General features: G+C 31.2%; 1 protein-coding gene across 1 annotated transcript; it reads left to right on the top strand.

Moving 5' to 3' along the window:
- Positions 1-2,322: 2,322 nt before the first annotated feature.
- LOC129989403 (lipase member I-like) lies at positions 2,323-20,510 on the top strand. Its single transcript, XM_056097920.1, has 6 exons — positions 2,323-2,435; positions 5,389-5,535; positions 13,648-13,756; positions 16,446-16,556; positions 19,673-19,795; positions 20,034-20,510. Exons 2-6 carry the CDS (start codon positions 5,518-5,520, stop codon positions 20,279-20,281), a joined length of 609 nt encoding a protein of 202 aa, XP_055953895.1. The 5' UTR covers positions 2,323-2,435; positions 5,389-5,517; the 3' UTR covers positions 20,282-20,510.
- The last annotated feature ends 1,281 nt before the right edge of the window (positions 20,511-21,791 follow it).

The raw sequence follows: 21,791 nt of genomic DNA, 5'->3' as shown, positions 1-21,791 counted from the left end.
GGCCTGCTGCAAGAACAGCTCAGCGTTCAATGTTCAGCATGTCTAGACATTGTGCATTTATCTATATAAATATCTATCTCTCTTTCTTCCCACAGCTAGATATATTTTAATAATAAAATTCATATATTCTTGATTTTCTAAACCGAACAAGTGTTCTTAGTATTCTCGAGCAAATGATTACCTTATTTTACTGTGAATTAGGCGACCAGGTGGTTTTCTAGGAATACTGGCTGTATTTCATTATAAATAGTCATTTAGATATAACTTCATGCCCATGATTAGTTCGTATTGTCAGACATTAATCGCCTTATTTCCTTCTATTTATTTTGTAAATGAACCTTTCTACTGGGGACTATTCCATAGCATCAAAGCTCTGTTATAAATGTAGATATTTGATTCGTCTATCTTCGAAATTTCGTAGTATTGTAATTATAATTTCAATTAATTATTCATTTTGCAAGTATCAAAGAGATTCCTTCTTCTTTATCTTTCACCAAAGAATAAAAATCTCGCAATCGTTATAAATATTTGATGAAACAATAAAACAGTTTGAATTTCAGGCAAACAGAAGATAATGTCCCAAAATTAAAGCAAGATTTGAATTTGTCGCAATTTATACAGTGAAGTGTTGGCAATCCTAAAATAAACTACTTCACAGCTGATAGTTTATGATTAATTAAAGTAGAACAACGCATCGGTTAGTACATAATAGAACAACGAGTTAGCGCAAGATTTGAATTGAATAATAAACATAGTTTTTTTCTTTAAATTGTTATATTTTTATTGAATTTTAAAGTACACAGGATAGTGTTACATATGGAATAACACATAGAGCCTGCATGATTTGCTGGCACATACGCACTCTTTTTTTGAAATTTTCTATGACCATTTTGTATAAAATTGGCTGACTTTCGTTGATGCTACGTTGAATTTCTTTTTTTAGTACACATGTGCTTGTGGGCTTGTTGGCATAGATCTTTAATTTCAAATATCCCAGAAAAAAAAATCCAATGGTGTTAAACCACATGATCTTGAAGGTCAGTTCTCAAATTTTCGAGCAATGGCCACCAGACTAATATTTTAGACTTTTTAAATATTATTCAACAATAAAAACGCATTGTTTTATCGTGTAAGGTTCCATTTTTACTAATCTTAAACTATCCGTTGTCATATGTTTTTATAATAGCGATGTCAACGCTTTATTACACGAATGGTGGCAAACTCAAATCTTGTATTAATTTTGGTACACCATATACATTGTTGAAAGTTAGACAAAAATAAAGCATTTTTTTAAAAATTGCCGAAATTCAGAAAAAAATTCGAATGACCTATAAATTGATATCATTAAGAAGACAATTTTTTAAATTTTAAAGCAATGTAAAATTTATTTTTATACAATAGATTATTCGAAAGGTATCAAGGAAAGTCCTCGAAATGTGTATAAATTTTTAATTAATTAAAATTTTAATTGAAATTTCAAAAAAATTGTGCCTAAATGACCGTTTTTACCCTGTAAAATATGTATGGAGTCAGTGTATTGGTAGTTCTAAGTCGAATGGTCTGGCCTGTAGAGAGCCAACATAAACAAATACTTTCATAGTAGATATAGATATAGAGACACAGATAGAGATATAGGTATAGGTATAGGCAGAGGTCGAGATAAAAGTAAAGGTAGAGGTAGAGATATATTACGAATCTAATTGACTGGTGAAGCCTTTCAATCCAGTTTCCTTGACCTTTAACAATAACATCGGGAAAAGTTCCGTAGGATGCTTTCAATCTCAGCATTTGCATGCAGTTAATAAGTAATCCAAAGTTTCAAAAACTAGACAAGAAATCCATTACAGCGGTCCGAAACTGAGCTCTCAAGTTCATGTTATTCTCGTCCGTCATGAATTTCTAAATGTTCTAGATTTCTAGATGTATTTTTTATTTGTTTCCACCATCTTTTTAGACAGTGCATGGTAGATTTTCTATAGAATTAAACATAATAAAGAAACAGATGATAATTTTATCAATTTTTTAATGCAAATAGCTCATTCCTCAGTAAAACAGTTTCTCTCATTATATTTAATTCCTTAAATGTGCAATTTTTAGGGGAGATGCGCTTATCAAAATTTTTTTTTATTTCAGTGTATAGTAAATGTATTATTATTCTATTTCCAGATGCTATTTTTGATCACTCGATTATTGGAGTTGGAGCTGATTACGTATTGGAAGCTCTTATAGAATTTCCGATACAGATATTGATTCCGCCGTCAAACATGGACGGTTCCATTATGTATCGTTTATATACGCCAAGCAATAAGAATGAGCCTTGTCTTATACAGCCCAATGTCAGACAGTTCGATAAGTGTTTATTTAATGCAACTTACGAGACAAAATTTTTGATCCATGGAGTTGCCGTGTTCCTGACACCTGGAAATTTGTTTGATGTAAGATACAATTTAATTTAAATCATTTTTAGTATTCCAATAGTACTAGAATTTTATACTATAACAGCTTAATATCTACTACTAAATAATGTCAGTGTGTGAATTAATGTGAAACAATGGAATTGCGAAATGATTTTCCCACCAAGGTATGTACATATATGTTAAATTTGGTTGGTCTGTTCAGCGCCAATACATACACATACACAGAGGGGACACAGGCAGACACATATCTTTATTATTGCTAGAGATGATATGTGCGTGCGCCCTCTACAGGCCCATGGTTGCATTTTTGATGCCTGAAAATCTGCTCAATGTAAGATATTATTTTATGTAAACCATAATATTCTAATTATAAAAAAAGATTAGGGATTTACATATAGCGCGTCCCTAAAACTAATATAGGGATTCCGTAAAACTAAGTTTCACAAGATACGATAAAAAAAATTGTAGCCTGTTATTTTACAGTTTGTATAACTAGTAGGATAAACTAAATATTTTAATAAGTTTTTTAGTTCTTTTTTTATCCATAAACAATCAAATGTATACATCTATTTGTTATTTATATATAATAAATAATGATGATAGTTCAAATTATCAGGATTGATCTTTTTAAACTTTTTTACATTTTCCTTAATACAGTTGTAACTTTTTTGTCCATGCACGGACCTTGGGCAAGAATGAGTGATCAGACATTAAGTGCATTCGGAATTAGAGACCAAGATGGACAACTTAATTGGAGTATATTTCCCCTTTTTTCTAGCCTTCGCATGTAATGACATTCTTCATATGAGGCTTTTGCAGTATTGAGAAGAAAACTGAACATGCATTTTTGATGCCTTCTTCCTATCGATTGAAGCAAAAATTAGCTGATTTCATTTTTCTTTTAGTTTCAAAGTTTAATTTAATTTTCTAACCGAAATAGTTCAAAGAAAAAATATCTGCATCAAAACAATTAACCTTGTTGTTGTTTCTTATGGCCCTTGCCACGGAGAAGCCCGCTGTTACGACGACACCGATTTAAGCCGGATGGGAAGCGTCTCTGGTTTTTATAGTAGCGCCAACAAGGGCCAAAAGTACGACTTTGCTACTCACGCATCACTCATTCGCTTGCACAACCCCTTTTTACAGGAGGGTACATTCATACATCTCACAGATAGAACAACGGTAGAGCAACTATGACCAAATCGGGACTCGAACCCGCGACGCCCAGATTACGGGGAAGCCGCGCTACCCCTATGCCAGGACGCCTGCAATTAACCTGCTAAAAAAGAAGAAGAGATAAAGTCCGTATTAAACTTTGTAAAGCAAAGAAGTTTAATTTCCTTTTTCTAATTGAAAAGGTGCAAAGGAAAAGAAATGTGAATCATAGTAATTACGAAAATGTACATAAACTAAAAATCCGTAATTACAAAATAAATCAGAAAAAGGTTCCGTTCTTTATAATATTATATAATTATCGATTATATCTGGTACAAGCAAATATTTCTCTGAAAAAATTGTTGAAATGAGATGAAAATCATGTCATTTAATGTTTGAAGCATTTAAGTTAAGAAATACAGTTTTATACAATGTATAATCACTTCCAGCTGTTGGTAAGTCAAAAACGTGTTTTAAGATTTTAAAAAAATTCATATTGCATTAAAGAAAGCAAAATTTGTCATTTTATTTTTAATTTTTATAATTTGTAATCTTTAGAACAAACAAAATCCTCACCTAAAAATATTTACAAAATGGAATAAAATTAACTTCATAAATTAAATCACAAATAATGCATCAAATCGTTCCGCAATTATTAATACGAACAAAAAAATTGCTTCAAACGAAATTAATAATTTAACACCATTTGAAAACAATTAAATGTCATATTTTTATTACAGTAAAGTTGTCGCAAATCCCGTGAAAAATATTTAAAAAAATGTTCTTCAAATTACTTTTAAAATTATAAATATCTAATGTTGAGATCATTTAAAAAAATAATTCTTTTTTTTTTTTTAATTCTAAGATGGTGACCATCATTTTTGAAAATATTTTGATATGTGAAGCAATTATTTAAAATGTGTCACTTTCCGAATAGTATACGAAAGATGCTATTTTTAAATATGGTATATAACGTTGTTATAATCGATTGAAATTGTATCCAATGTAATGCATAACTGCATCCAATCAAAAATTAAAATCCTTGCCAATATTTTTGAAAATATTTTGATATGTGAAATAATTATTTAAAATGAGTCACTTTCCGAATAGGATTTGAAAGATGCTATTTTAAAATATAGTAACTGCAACGTTATTCATCGTTATATAATAACGTTGTATTATCATTTTTGAAATATTTTGATATATAAAGCAATTATAGCATACCAAAAGGATCTCAAAAAGGCTATTTTCAAATATCTTAACTGCAACGCTATCATAGTCTACTAGAACTGTACCCGATGTATTGCATAACTATTGTAATCAGCGATTCAAAACCGTGCCATCATTTTTGAAAATATTTTGATATATATATGAAGTAATTATCTAAAATGAACTTTCTGGACAGAATTTGAAAGATACTATTTTAAAATATGGTAACTACAATGTTATAATACTCAATAACGTTATAATGCAATTGGAACTGTATCCAATATATTGCATAGCTGTACCCAATGTATTTCATTCAGAAATTAAAAGTCTTGATATCCTCTTTGAAAATATTTTTTGATATGTGAAGTAATTATCTAAAATGAGAAACTATCCGAATTGGATCTTAAAGAAAGATGCTATTTTAAAATATGGTAACTACAATGTTATAATACTCAACAACTTTATAATACAATTGGAACTGTATCCAATATATTGCATAGCTGTACCCAATGTATTTAATTCAGAAATTAAAAACCTTGATATCCTCTTTGAAAATATTTTTTTGATATGTGAAGTAATTATCTAAAATGAGAAACTATCCGAATAGGATCTTAAAGATGCTCTTTTAAAATATGGCAACTACAATGTTATCATAGTCGATTGGACTCTTTACAACAATATACCTTTCCGGTTGGCGTACAGGGATGCAAGACTCGTTGGCGAGAAAGTGGGAGAGATGATGAAGTTTATTGAGGTGAGTGCAAAAATAACTTGCTTCAAGTCAAATATCTTAACTATTCAAGTAATATGACCTACTGAATAAACTTTATACCAGTCTTTTTGAAATTAATGTTTTGCATTATTGTGTATAAAAATGCTGCAGAATTTTTAAAAAGGGAGCAGAGTTTTTCGGAATAAAATCGGAAATTCCTTTAATTAGGGAAACTGCTCATTATAATTGGCGAAAAAAGGATTACAGAAGAGAGAGAGTTAAAAAAGGGGTGTACTTATAACTCCACTCGATTGCTACCTCTATTAAACTATTTAGTTTAGTTTAATTATATTAACGCCCCGGTTTAAAGCAACACTAAGGCTGTTTTGGCACGGACCTCATAATTTTGAACCACGGTCAGATGATGAGCACGATACCTGGGCTGACAACTCCCTCTTCAAACTTCCGTACCACACCACCATAAACTGTTTTATCACATTATGTGTGTCGCATAATGTGATAAAACAGTTAAAACATTATGTGTGTCGCATAATGTGATAAACATTCCAATTCGCAAGCAGATACATACGATCGATTAATTTTTAGAAATTTATCAATATGTAGTTGTATTGTCGTTGTCTGCTTATGCAATGTAAACGCATTAGGTACAGGCAAAGACTTGCAGTGATGACAAGTTTGTCTTATTAACACAGATTTGAATCACACTTCCTATCATAGTCATTTTTTGAGATTAAAATCAGAATAATCTTTAAGTGTCTTTAAGTTTGTAAAGGTTGTTTTTCAATGCACTTAGGCAAGAATTTTAGAGTATGTAATAAAAATAATCTCGTGTCACTAACCTCCATGTAACTATTCTGACTCGGCAGTCAAAAGAAATGAATTGAAAAGAGAGTGAACAATTGAGCTTAAAAGACAGGTGTTTTTATCGATGAATTTGTGTGCATTGGTAGGAGCTTTAGGGGCAACTCCAAGAAATGAGTTTTAAGTGTGAATTTCATAGTACATATGTAAACAATCTATATTTAATCGAAAAAATACAATAAAGTCGTATTTTTATGCAAAGTGTCATCACTTGTATCAAAGTCAGCGACGCACACCAATTTCAGAATTCCTGTAATGACGGGAGAGAAATGACTGTTTAGTTGAGTGTACATGAACAAAGTTACAAAATTTGCTTGCGATGATTTTCGTTCTATCTTGCAATTGTAATATCGTCTAGTAAACAGTGATCAATGCAGTTTTTTTTTATTGTTTTGTCGAACAATTATTGTTCCGATAGGGCTGTCTAAAAAGTATCCGAAATTACTTACATGTCGAAATTGGGACCCTAATCCCCGTCAAAGTAAGCCTATTGAGCCTTCACACACTTTACTTACTGCCGAAAACACTCCTGAAAGGCTTCTTTTGGAATGGTGTTCCTTTTTGCTGTAGCATTCTTCGTTTCCTTACTCTCAAAACGGGATTCTTTCAACGGCATTTCAATTTTGGAAACAATTAGAAGTCGCAAGGAACCATATCTGGAGAGTAGGGAGTTTGGGAGACGACTGGAATTCCGTGTTTCTCCAAGAAAGTCTAGATCAGTCGTCTTGAGAGAAATAAAAAAATACTTATAAAGCACATTACTCAACGGCCAGCAGGCAGCGGCTGACATACTGGAATACGGAGAAAAAAAAATTCAGACATGCGCATTCAGTTGTATTCTACCACTGTGCACGGTGGCGCCGCTCTAGCAACATTACCGGTTGCAGGAAAATTCAAGGCCAGATGTTTTTTAGACAACCCTCGTACACTAGTTGATAGTATAGTCTCTTACTTGATCCAATAACAGAAAATTAATTAGATCTTCAGAATCGAATAATTAAAAATTGCATGTACGTACCCGGTCTTAAAAGAACGGGCATGCGTTACACTTGAAGCAAAATGACCAGTGATTACATATATTACCTATTACGGTAAATATCAAGCTGCGATAACGCTGTTAGTAATTGCTAACATGGATGAAGTTAAGAATAGCACACATTTGGGATAAAATCTGATTGCGTTAAAGTTCTTTTAGCTAACAAACAATGTAATTTATTCACTTCGAGACAGATAAGAAATCTTTCAGTCTTTAATTTTTATCCTTTAAGTACCTAATTAAATAAGGTTTTATCCTTTAAGTAAGGAATTTTTAACCTTTACTCTTCTTTTATATTTTCTTACGAAGTAAAGAAGAGTAAATAACAGGCACATTTCATGAATTCGAAAAAATCACAAGCAAAATTTTAACTATCAAAGATTTTGGTGTAATCTTAATCTTTTCTCACTAACCACGCCAATTTCATTCCTTATTTGGAATGGATTTTATAAAAAGTTGGCAATCAACCATGTCATTTCATAGTGTTCACGATGGAAAAACCCCAATCGTATTTTGCTTATCACGTTAAAATAAAATTTTCTTCTGGTCTTCCAGCTAACAAAAAAAAATGTATTCACATCTTTTACCAAGAACAATACCTTTAATAAAATCTCAGTAAAAATATTTTTTTTAAGTGTTATCCAAATCTCAGAAAATAAAATAACTAAATTGGCACTAATTTGGCACTAAATTGGCGTGAGAATTATTTTTGCTAATTATATTTTTAGAAATTATCACGAAAAGTCACCAAAATCTCATTTAATTTTAAAGAAATTAAAATTCTCATAAAAACTTACAAAATTATTATGAACTGCATATTTCTACACTTCCAACCTTATAAGTTATTTATAACAAATTTGGTAACTCCAAATCAAACGATAAGCATGCAGAGTGCCAAATCGCAGATTTTCCCTCAGTGACTAAATTATTATGATTACCCTCTAAATTTAAAATGTTGGACTGCCTTTTACCCATAATACTGCATGGTTTCTTCTTGGCATGGACGTTATGAGATGCTAGTAAGTGGTAGGCATAATTTCAGATCATATCTGATGAATTGCACTTTCTAGTTCCTTAAGATTTAATGGTACTGGATCCAGCTGCTTGATGACCTGCTTGATCTCATCCCACAGATTCTCAAGTGGATTGAGATATGGTGATTGTTCAGGTTAACTTAAATAGGTAAAGTCTCTATCATACTCTTCGAACCATCTAACGACAATGCCATCCTTATGATAGGATCATTCTCCTTCTGGAAGTTTCTATCCACAGCAGGGTACTTCATTTAATATATCAGGATATACTTGATTTGCGATCGCACTTAATTATACTTGGGCATTCAGACGTTTTTCCAAAGTAATCAAAGGACAATACAATACCAAGAAAACATCCCTCAAATCTTAATGTTGCCTCTACCAGCTTAACATGTTGCGTCAACGCTCTTGGATGCATGTTTTCGTGCTACTTTCTCCATATTCGCACCCTACCATCTACATGGTGTAGTTGAAAACGCGATTCATCGGACCACATGATCTCTTCCCAGCATCTCTTATCTAATCTTTGCTCTCGTTTTCAATCTGGAGACATCTTTCTTGTTTAAACAGGCAGCTGAGGCTTTCCAATAGGCCGTTGGTTTCCACAGCCTATACAGTATAACGTGTGGCGAACAGTTTTTTCAGATACCTTGGCGGTTGCTCCTTGCTTAAGATTTTATTGATGGACAATTTCTTCTGTTGTACTGGACAACTCGGTAAATCCTCTTTCAGGACGAGCATTCAGTAGCCTGTGACCACCACAAGCCTGACGTTGAGACCGAGTTTTCTGCTTAGCAGTCCATTCTCTGTAAACATTATTAGCTACTGCTTTTGATCTCACAAGAGCAGCAATTTCGCTGATACCGTTTCCGACGCTTCGAGCGAGTGCAAACGTCCTGCGTCCATACTCAGTTAAATTACGTTTTATGCCTATTTTTTCGCAATTAACAAAATGTAATTGATGCTACACTTGTCCTGCATTCTCTTTTCATAGTTGTCTCGCCATCCAGTAGAAACAACATGAAATTATGGTCGATTTGCGCATAAGTGTTAAGTGGTAATAATAATTTGGCAACTCAGTATATAATATCCTTAATCGTTAGTACAGAAAAACTCCTGTTCAAATTAAAAGTTGAGCAAACATCTTTTTAATTCCGAAAAAGAATGACTTTCGTGGTCCATACCTGGACAATTTGAGATGTATCAGCCTCCTACCAACTATTGGAGAATGTCTTTCTTGAAAAGTTAACATGATTTCCTGGTTTTTGCACAGTACATAAACTGTTGAACGACACCCAGTTTGGTTTCACTCCGCAAAAGTGCTGTGAAGATGCTCTCCTTCACCTGAAAGACGTAGTTGATAGAGGCAAGAAGAAGAATCTGCTTACAATTTTAGTTTTTCTTGACATCAAAAGAGCTTTTGATCATGCTTGGTTGGCCGGGTATTCTCGTTTTGCTCAAAGATTTTGCTATTCCAACATGTTTCATCTGGTCAGAGATTTCTTGAATGATAGGTCTGCCTAGCTTATGCTCGGTCGTATTTCAGTTTTCCGTTCCTTGCAAAGGGGCTGTCCCCAAGGCTCCGTCTCTGGTCCACTTTTTTGGAATTGAATTATGAACAGCCTTCTTGCTAGGCTTTCGAAGCTTTCCGGATGTGATACTATAGCCTTCGCGGGCGATCTGCTCATCTGCTTTCAGGGAAAATGTCTTGATGATATTTTTGAACTTGCTAAAAGCACATTGAATGATATTTTAAATTTTTCAAGAGATAAAAAAAATGGAATTCAATCCGTATAAATCGAAGGTTATGGCAATTAAGAAAAAGAGCGTGGACTTTTCCAGCAAGCAACTCTTTTTTGATAACATACGGCTTGAAATGGTGAATGAAATCAAATATCTCCAAAAAATGTGAAAGCATTCTTAAAGGACTAAATCGTGTCTCTTGCAATACCTTTGGATTGCAATCCAATATTATTGGTATGATTTATAAACAGGGAATTGTACCCTTTGTCTGCTATGCTTCTAGAGTTTCGGGCAGTGCTTTGAAAAAAAAGATCAACTGCCGAAATCTACGTAGAGTTCAAAGAAGAAATTTACTCAGAATTATATGTGGCTACAGAACTATAAATTACGAAGCCTGCTTTGTCATTGCGGGGTTTCCCCCAATTGACCTTTTCGTCCTGCAAAATAAAGATTTCAAAGATCATGTTGTAAATATTACCCAAGATTCCAAAGTGTTTTTTTTTTTCCTAATCTTCCACATCCTGCTGAACGTGTTCCTATCGAAATTATCGATTATGAGGACAATGTTCTATCGAAATTATCGATTATGAGGACAATGTTCTTAGCCATTTTCCTGTAGCGTGTTTTTCTGATGGCAGTAAACTCAGCCACCGTGTTGAATTTGCTTTTGCTGTGTTTCAGGACGCCGCCGAAATGGAATACTTTATGTTTAGAATTCCTGATGAGTGTAGTGTGTTCCAAGCAGAATTTCTGTGCCTCAGTAACTCGCTCAAATGGATCGTGAACCACTGTACTCTGTCATCCAAGTTTCATATTTGTATTGATTCTTTTTCATCCTTATTTTTGCTTAGCAATATTTCTTCCTGCTACAAAATTGTAGTGAATGTTCAAATCACTCTTTACGAGCTTAAAGCTAGAGGAATTAGTGTCTGTTTTTCACATGTCCGAGATCATTCTGGCATTTTAGGGAATGAAAAAGCCGATTGGCTTGCAAATCTAGCTACAAAGCTGAACATCATTGATCCTGTGAGCATCCCCAAATCTCACATTCGCAATGATAATCACAAAAAGACCATTCTCCAATGGAATGAACTATATCAGAATTCATCAACTGCCTTTTTAGCTAAACTAATTTTCTCCACAATTTCTCAAAGGTAAAATAACAAGCATTTCTTCAGTGATTTTCACTTAACCAAATTTCTTACTGGCCACGGTAATTAAAATTACTATCTCAAGAAATTTGAATTATAGGACACTGATCTCTACTCTTGCAGCGTAGGTGGAGTTCAAAATGTCGAACACTTGCTTTTTGACTGCTCCAAACTTACTGAAAGGAGAAGGGATTTTACTGTGGATCTCGATGCCTGTAATATTAAGTTTCCACCTCCGCTTCATGTTTCGGTCGGCACAAAATAGCTTTTTTCTCATTCTGTAAATTTATTGCCTTTGCTGCTTCAATTTTTAATTAGTCTTGTTTTTTTTTTTTTTTTTTTTTTTTTTGCTCCTGTTGTTTTTATCCTTATTTTTATCTGCTTTTATCTATGTATGTAGTTGTTTGTACTTACTTCTGTAAGACTTGTGCTGTAATTTGTGGTGCACAAGGATTGCCTTATTACTAACTAGCCGCCTTTGGCGAACAGCCGGTTCGCCAGTATTACCGCTCGCTACAATTTTCAATTAAATATTTTAAGTAACTGGTCTCTTAATAGGTTCTCAAACAAAACATTTTTAATCTTCAAATTTTGATAGTCATACCAAACTTGTACTGTTGTTTAGATCGTTTCGTTCAATTTATTATATATATTTTCCTAATGTGTTGTCATTTCCGATAAAACTTCAACTTTAATTTAAAGTGGAAATGCTGAAATTGCAATTAGTATAAAGATATTTTTTAATAAAACCAAGCTTTTTAATTTATTAATCTATTTTATTGTTATTTTTTTATTATTATTATTATCGAATATGAGTATTGCAAACAGAATCGCTCGGTATTTAAGTCTTATGTAAACTACAAAATATTTTTCATAATTTATGTAATATCTCAAACAATAATTCAACAAAAATTTCTCAGATTGAGCATAAAATTCAGTTTTTAGTTTTGCTTTCAAAAGGATTGAAATGAAATCAATAATAATATTTTGTTCCGGCCTATAAATATATTTCAAAAATTATGAAGTCTAAATTTAATGCAGTAAGGTATCAGATTCTGAGAAATATTCTGGACACACCAAATTTTAAATAAATGAATGAATGTTTCTATTTTCCACGATCAACTAAGACTTATTTATGAAGTTTTGAATGTTAAAAATTTAGAAAAACTCAACATTTTCATAATTTTAGGCCAATTAATCTTGAGAAACCTGCGAGCTGATTGGCGTATTTTCTTTGAAACGATCGATGGAAAATCTAAAATTATCCTTTTTTTATTGAATAGTGATATTCAAATTTTCATAAATCAGTCAGTTTAAGTGATTAATTTAGTTAATTGGAAATTAACTCTTTTTATTTAAAATATTAGTGTTTCAAGAAAATTTTGTTATTCGTGATTTCCACAGCAGAAGCTTTATGTAAAATCAAAAATTCGTTATTTATTAGAGCATTTATTGAATCAAGTTACATAAAATATAATCATTTTCCATTTAGACCATTTTAGCAGATTTGTGTCTTACTAAAGGTTTACAAATTAGCAGTGTGGCCCTGATTTGAATGGATATCCTGTTCATATTAAACAAAACTTGCCTTAAAATAAAACTGATTTATTGGATTAATAATATAGAGAGTGTAAAAGATCATAAAATAATTTTTCTTGAATTTATTTTTTTTAAAAAAATAATATTTCATATTTGTTTTATTTCCTACAGACACGTCCCGGAAATTATATTTTTTTGCAGATTTCATTTCCAAAAAGATTTAATTTATTTTTAGTTGGAGCTTTAATCAATGTGATGGCAACACTTTGAAAAAAGCTAATTTTTCCCCATGAATGCGAAACGTGCTCGTGCAGCTTAAATTTTATTTTTATTTTGTACGAAAATAATTGTTGAAAAATATAGTTAAAATATTTATTTAAAAATTCATTAAAAATAGAAATTTAATTTTAAGGTTAAAACATTGGTATCATTTAAAAGATAAATTTTTGATCTTTAACTTCATGTAAAGATCTTTTTTTTGCGGTAATATTTTCGGAAGTTATAGCAGAAACACGCCAAAATTTCGCTTTTTTTAAATAAATAAAATTCTAATTAAAAATTCGAAAAAATAACCCCCAGGTGCACATTCCCGGCCTCAAAGGTATACACGTGCCAAAAAGGTATACACGTGCCACGTGGTCTGGCCTGTTGAGCGCCAACACACACACACACACACACACATTGAGCTTTATTATAAGTATAGATAAAAAAATATTAACAGTTGAACAATTAAAAAAAATGTGTATGAAATTTTTTTCTGATTTTTCAGGCTTATAAAAAAGTATCTTTAAAGACTTTTCACTGCATTGGCCATAGCTTAGGCTCCCATATATGCGGCGTAACAGGAAGAAAAGTTCGTGCATTAGTAAGAATAACTGGTTAGTTTCTAAAAAATCTTAATAAATTTGACTTTTTTCATGTTTGTAATAATGAAAATTTGTAATCAGTTTTTCATTCATTTTTTTTTTTTTTTGTTGTTTATTTATGCTTTGATCTGCTTGCTCTCTTTCGATGATAACGCGCTATTTTAGTATTTTCAAAACTTACTATAAATTAATTATATATAATAAATTAAGAAGAAATCGATATTATTTGATATCCTTATAAAGGCCTTCTGGAATGTTACCTCCTGCAATAAATGCTACTTGGTGTTGCAATTGCATAAACTGATTTCAAGATTCAATAATATTTCTAGTAATACAGGTGTCCAAAAAAAATGTATACACATTTTAGCAGCTGATAACTAAGTTATTTCTTCTTTCTCTACGAACTGAACCCATTGAACCGAGTGATAGCAGACAGACTTGAATTTGAAGAAAGGAAATTTATTCTAAAAAGCTACTGGAAGTATGAAAATGCAGTAGAAGTGCAAAGACAATTTAAGAGGGAGTTTAACAAAGAACCACCTACACGAGTTACCATCACTCGAATTAGAGATAAGTTTGAAGCTGATGGAACTGTTCAGGACGTCCATAAACCTGCAACAGTTGTTCAATTGAGGGCACCATTGAACATGAATGTACGAATATCCCAAGGGAATTATTCCATCATGTGCTATTCCATCGCTTCGCGTTGTCAGCAGTGTCTGGAGCAGAACGGACGTCAGTTTGAGAACATGCGATAACAAGACAATAGAATGATATTTGAAGAATCTTTTATATGTTGAAAATTATTCGAATTATAATAAACCCCAAATTTACAATTATTTAAAGTGTGTATACATTTTTTTGGGACACCCTGTACATTGTGACTGAAAAGTAGAAAAAAAATTACAATATTTTTTTTTTTGCACAGTAATCTTGTGCAATAACTTTTTTTTGGGGAAATAAGAAAATCCAAATTGATTTTTGATAATATTTATAAGAAATGTTTATGTTAATTTTATTATATTACCTTAAGTACTCGCCTTCTGATCAATAATTTTGTTTGCTATTTTCCTTCGCTTCATTTTCTTATGGATTTCCGCATTTTTCTATAAAGAAATTCAAAATTTTTCTGCAAAAAATTGCTAACAAAGCGGTTACCGTATGCGCTTTTTAGTATCTTCTCGAAAGAATCTTAGAACCAAACTGAATTATATTAATTAAATCTAATTAATTTAAGATTCTTTGATTAATCCATTTAATTCAAAAATATTTAATTAACTAGACAGGGAGAACACAGTTCAACAGATTTTGATATGAATTTACCAATCCCAAAATAAGATTTTTGATCTCAGGGAGCTAGAATATGGAGATCCGTTCGAAATGTTGAACCGGAATCTTTTGACGATTACTGTACTTTCTCTTTGTTTCTTCGTATACAATAAAGTAACCAGCAGAGGTTGTCACCTTGAAACTTTCTTGTATATTTTCCAATAAAGGACCTGTCTTCTCTGTCCTCTCTTCTGTATAAAATTGGGAGCTTGGAATAGCATTGATGTGGTTCATTTGCACAATGCCGTGTAAAGCATTTGTGGCTTTACCCAAGCATTATGCATACCATTGGCAAGCACCAAGAAAGAAGCATAAGCCTTTCGTGTCGATCTAGCGTTTTTACTAAAATCTAGAGCACGAATATTATTTTGTCTTTTTTTTTCCTGACTGATTGAAAACAAAATTTGACGTAAGATTACGTACAAAACTTCATTAATTGAATTAAGTACATGGGTTATTGCATGCGAAGGTACAGACCGATAAACCTATTCTTCTACAGATTTGGTTCTATTTTGATAAGAATCTGCAATTTAAATGTTAAATCCGTGCACCAAACGTTATCTATATAGTTGCTTTTTTATGCTTTATAGTCATAGAGTTCACTTTTGCTCGCACAGAAAGGCAGACAGGTTTACTTTGAATGATTTCGTTTAAAATTTGAACTAAATCTACAAATTTAACTTGTATACTACGTACGGCATTTCATTCATCTAGCTCAAAGAGCTTTTGAGATATTTTATTCACACACAAACGAATATAATTTTCAAAGTTTATGTTTATGGCTCAAGAAACTCTGGAGATCCTATAAGATCCTCTGAGAATTTTTTCACGATTGCTGTATTTTTTCTTGGTAAAAAAAAAAAAAAAAAAAAAAAAAAAAAAAAAAACTTTAACAAAAAGTAAAAGAATCTTTTGAATTCGTCGGAAAGTGTGTGAATATAGATCTAGTATTTAAAACAATGTCAATTGTTGTCAATTATATTTAAAAAGTGTTTTAGATTTTTAAATAAAATATAAAAATCGTAATGGAAATAAAATTAGTATCAGTAAAAACTGAATGTTTTTTTTAATGTAAATAATAAAAAATATTTCTACAATTATATACTTCTATTTTAATGATGAAAATATTAAGATTCTGATTCATTTTAAGATGTCGAATTATTTGAAATCTAATTATATTTCTGAAAAACTTTTCTTCGTGAACAACTTTTTTGATGAAGTACTTACAAGCTAATTTTGTACTTTTGCAAATTTGACATTAAATCTATCATTAGAACTTATTAAAAAGCATTTTAATCATGAGTGTTGAAATTTATAGATAGTAAACCATTCTTTAAAATTACCATTCTAATATTTTTAATGTCATTCTTAGGTTTGGATCCAGGTGGGGTTTCATTAAAAGAATCCTTGAAACCAAACATAGGCCTTAGATACACAGATGCAGATTTTGTTGATATAATTCATACCAGTGGCATATCCTCAGGTAAGATTCTTATTGTTTGTATAATAATACTTACCAAGATAAACACAAATTTTTATAAATGCTTCTTTTTATCTTTAAATGAACTTACTATTTCGTCACCCTGGGAAAAAAAACTTGTGAATAAGGCTGAAGGTCACCTTCTGGCAGATTTATAGAGCAACAGTTTCTAAGCCCATGTCCACCATTAAATATACCAAGAGCAAAATAATCTAATAGACAAAATGGACTGCTGTCTATGGGTTTAATAAGATGTGGCAAACATAGATCTTGATTCCTTTTGTGATTTTTTCAGGGTAAATTAATTCGGTGCTTTCATTTGATTTATAAGGGCCATACAACCGAATTTGTTCAAATCAAAATCATATATTTTTTTAACTAGTCGCTTTTGGAGACTGGCTTGCTCGCCAAGATTTTTTTAGGTTATTAAACGATTAATATGGGATGCATCTTGTAAAATTTCAGTTTATTTGATACGACTTGAAAATAGGACTTAAACTGAATCATCCTGCAGGAAATTATTGAGGACACAAATTAAAAGTGTATACATTAGGAAATACAAACGAAAGTAAAAAATCCTATTTCGAAATGAATGACAATGAAAGTAATTTTTTTAACTTCATTTTAACATTATCAAAAGCACGTGGTTGAATATTTTTATAGAGAAGTTGAGTTTCATAACTTTAAAAAATGCGGATGAAGTGAGTATTAATCTTAAAAACTTTTTCAAACCAAATTAAACAGAACCAAACCTAACATCAAAGGCATTGTAATATTGTAAATTAAACTTCAATAATTTATTAAAAGTAAAGAAACTATATAGAAATGAAATCAATTGCATTAAAGAGATAATTTTTTGAACTTAAGATAATGTAAAAACCTTTCTGGAAATTAATGGTTTTGGAAGTCATCTATTTCCATTAGGTAAGTCAGCGTATGATTAAGCCTATTTTCGCTCTCGATTATTAAACTTTCCGATTAAAGTTTATTTCTTAAATTTTTTTTTTACATCTTCTGACTGAATAAGGTGTTTGACACGGCTAGCGGTATTTATAATATAATAATTTTATTTATTTAGCTAAGTGTTGAATTAAATGCAATCATAAAAACTGAATAAAGCAATCTACTGAGTTTTTCAGACATCGAAATGTTTACATTTCATCCCTGCCATTCCGTAATAAGGAATAAGAACTATTTCTGTGTCATTACGTTAACATTTTACATATGTATAGTTTCAAAATATCATTCGCTTGCAGATTAGCGTGATCCAAATTTTTGATTTTACCTCATTAACACTTCAGTCAAACTGATAGTCTAAGAGTCGTGAAACTGCATTAGAAAAGAGGCAATTTTTTTACCACTTTTTTAAAGCTATATTTTCCTTTTATAAATTTAATAGGAATTAGTATTATATTTTTATATAAGAAATGAAAATTTATGTATATTTATATTTTTATATGCGAAATACTATTCTTAAGAATTATCAACAATTAAATGTTTCGTTCTGTTAATTTGTTGTAACATTTTCTTTTAATAGCTTATATCTGTATCAACAATGAGAATAGTATATTATACTAGTCACTGTAGGCAACCAGCTGGCTGGCATTAAATATTGGTTACACTTGATTTCAGATAAATCGTTTAGATATAGCTTCATGTCCATAGTTCCGCAAAATTATCTGACATTAAATCTGGGATTTCTTAATTGACTTATTTAACTTCTGTTTATTGTGCACGTGGACATTTCAAACTAAGACAATCCCATAATATCATAGCCTTATTAAAAATATAAATAAATGTACAGTTAATCTATCTTCTATATTTCAAGATAATTTGAGATCACTTTTTTATCTGTCTTGTAAACTAAGCAAATATTAAATAGAATTCTCTTAGATAGATTCCAATAGAAAGACTACTTATTGCAATGGTTCTCATGACAAGATTTCCAGAAAATTTCTTCAGTTCTTCACTGATCCACCTAGAACCTAAAAATTACCCTTTGTTTAAAAGTTTATATAGACAAGGTGATCTTGATCAATTTGACAAGCGAAGGAGAGCAACAGATGAGACCATTCGGATCATAAATCACTAAAGCGACACTGTCCAGCGTCCAATCGCTTACAAGTTATGGCAAATAAACTGATTTTGCTCAAAATCGTGAAAAATCCAAATAAAAAAAATATTCGGCGGCGCATCCTCAAGCAAAATAAGCACATATTCTCAAAAAGCAGCTAAAATGGTTTAAAATGAAACGAGTTTCATGAAAATACATGGAATTACAGCCGAATAATACGCGCTGAAACGTTGGTGAAATTCAAAATCCAAATCTCGCCAAAATTTTTAATTCTGAATTAAGAAAAAATTGTACAAGCTAGAATTTGTAAAATTTACCAAAAACTTGTGCATACCATCGGCTTTCGAATAAGACACCATAAACCATATTTTTGTTTTGCAAAATTTGTTTCTTTGCCTAATTTGCAACTGTTGGATTTGGGACAGGGCTGCTATAGTAATTTATGATCTACCCTCTTTCGTTTGTTAGAATTGATTAAATTCACCCTGTATATATCAAAGAACAGCACTCATGGGAACTTTTTAAAAAGAGAACAAATCTTCAAAACAGAGTAAAGGATTCAAAACAATAATGGAAACTGAGAATGCACAGCTAGAGAGCTAGTTCCATGATCAACGCACAAAGACGAGATTTGACTTCAACACTTATGAGGCTGCTTTGCCCGTCATAGCTTCCCAACAAGATATAAAATTTTCTAGAAGAATCTTAGTATCTCGCCTCCTAATAGTGATATCTTACTCCTACTAAGCAAAATAAAGATATCGCTATCATTCTTATATTTTCTAGAATTTTCATTTTTTTTTCCCCAAAATCGTGAAATTTTATCTTCAAGTTGTTGAAAGTTCGCTAAGGCTCACCTGATTCTATTAAAAAATGTCTATGAATCTGTAATCCTTATTATATGACAAACTGCACTAAGAAACAATATTACAGATTCGAAATAATTTATACGATTATTTAAACCTAATAGGATTTTGATCTATGTACATTTTATGCATCGATAGCAGGAAACAGTGTGTCAAACTAACCTGTGAGGTCTTTTCAGATAGTGGGCTGGGATTTTTTCAACCAGTTGGGCATCACGACTACTACCCTAATGGTGGTGTGAAGCAACCTCGTTGTGTTCTAGGAAATTCGTACAAGGTATTTAAAGGGAAAACTCTTATAGGTAAGGAAATTATTGCATTAAATATACTTTTATTTCGAGATTCTGATTAAATAGTCTTTGAAGTTTTGAACTGGTATAACTATAAAATATAATTTTCTTAATGTTCCATCTTTTTATATTTGTTAATATTCAGTTAATGCCCACTTATGTATTTTAACAAATCGGAATCTTATTTCATTATTTTAATTAAAGATTATTTATTCACACCTCACATCTAATTTTTTATATTGTTTTACAGTTTGGACAAATCTAGACAGGATTTTATGCCTTCACTTCATCGCTATTGAGTATTTCACCAATTCCCTCAAGCCCAACTGCAAATTCTTTGCCACTGAGTGCGAAAATTATTCAGATTTTGAAAAGGGGCAATGCCAGTCACGAACCAAAACAGAAATGGGATTTCGTGCCAAGAAAATAGAAGGGATTAAACCCTTGACCAAGTTTTATCTGGAAACGCTGGAATTTCCTCCTTATTGTATGGGATAGAATAGCCATATATTTTATGCATAAGACATTCCATTTGGTTTTAATGTTTAGTATCATCATAGTTATGCATTTTACAGCATATTACACAGTTTACAGCCTAAAGCATGCCAATTATAAATAGGGTATATCTTACGAAAACTATGTATTACGGAAGCATTTTGGAATGAAGAAAGCTACAATAATGAAACTTATCTCCACCAAAATTAAACTGATAACATAAAATCGTCTCACTTCACAAAGAACAGTGCCATCTAGAGGCTATTCTTGGAGTTTGTAAACTTAATTTAAAAAAAAAAAAACTTGAAAGATGAAGAATGCGACTGCTGTAAAAATGTAGATTCTTGCACATGGTATTAAATAATTTAACCCTTTAAAAGGCCATTTCTTTCTAGTCAGGCTATATTAAAATATTTTTAGGATCGAAATTATAGTAAAAGAAGTAATTCATTTAGCTAATTAGATAAATTTATTTTGATTTATTAATTAATTTGGTTAATTAATAATTAAGTAACAAATCAAGACACATCATTTTGCGTGAGATAAGAAACTGAAGCTTTTAAGATATTGTCTTATTGAAAAATTCATGAGAACTTATGCCAATCAACATAATTTCATTCAAAGATTGATGAACTTGGTGGGAAGCATACTTCCCATGGTCTTAGAAAGGGTTAAATACACTGAGATACTGATTGCTTTGTCCAGTGATCAATACTACACCATTGCGAGTAAAAGTTTATCTTATTTTTAATATCTCGTTCAAGAAAAAGTATGTAAGAGTTTTAAGAATATCCAATTTAATTCATGAAATCAACATTTTGCTAAAACATTTTGGCAACAATTAGATGTTATGAAAAAACCCACGAAACTGTGATATTGAATCCTTTTAATACTATATTTGCTATAATAAGTGCTCAATGATATTTTAAAGTTTTTAATTGACATTTTTCTTTTTCTATCCGAATTTTCATTCCTGAAACCCTTTTGTCGTAAGATTGTCAACCAGTGGCATTGCGATTCATTTCAGATAAAAACAAATGGTTATTTCGATTTAAATAAACATTCCTTTCACAATCAATCACAATTCCAAATCAATTTCGGTGAATCAGAGCAAATCGAAGCAATTACACATGGAAATTAAAATTTTTAAAGCTGAAATTTAGGACAGATAACTATTTAGTGCAAACAATTTTGTAATCGAGAATCAATTTTAAATTGCATATTTTGAGAAAAAATATTGTTTCGCTAAGAACTATAAAAATTTTATTTCGGCGTTTTTTTCTCCTGCCTACATTCCACTTTGCAATAGAAGGCAAAATGGAATGTAGGCAGATGCACTCTTCTTAGACGGCTAGTAAAAAGGAAATCCATAATGAGCTAATTTGTTTTCTTTCAGAATTGTTCCAATGGAAAATAATATCATAGAGTGAAAAACTGTTAGAAATGCTTTCTTACCCTAAAACTTTACTTGGCTACAAATTAGTAAATTGTAAATATTAGTAAAATAAAACTT

Source organism: Argiope bruennichi, chromosome 10, assembly GCF_947563725.1.
Source record: "Argiope bruennichi chromosome 10, qqArgBrue1.1, whole genome shotgun sequence".
NCBI classification, from domain to species: domain Eukaryota; kingdom Metazoa; phylum Arthropoda; class Arachnida; order Araneae; family Araneidae; genus Argiope; species Argiope bruennichi.
Note: the sequence above shows the minus strand (reverse complement) of the source record. Positions and strands in the feature narration are given on the sequence as shown.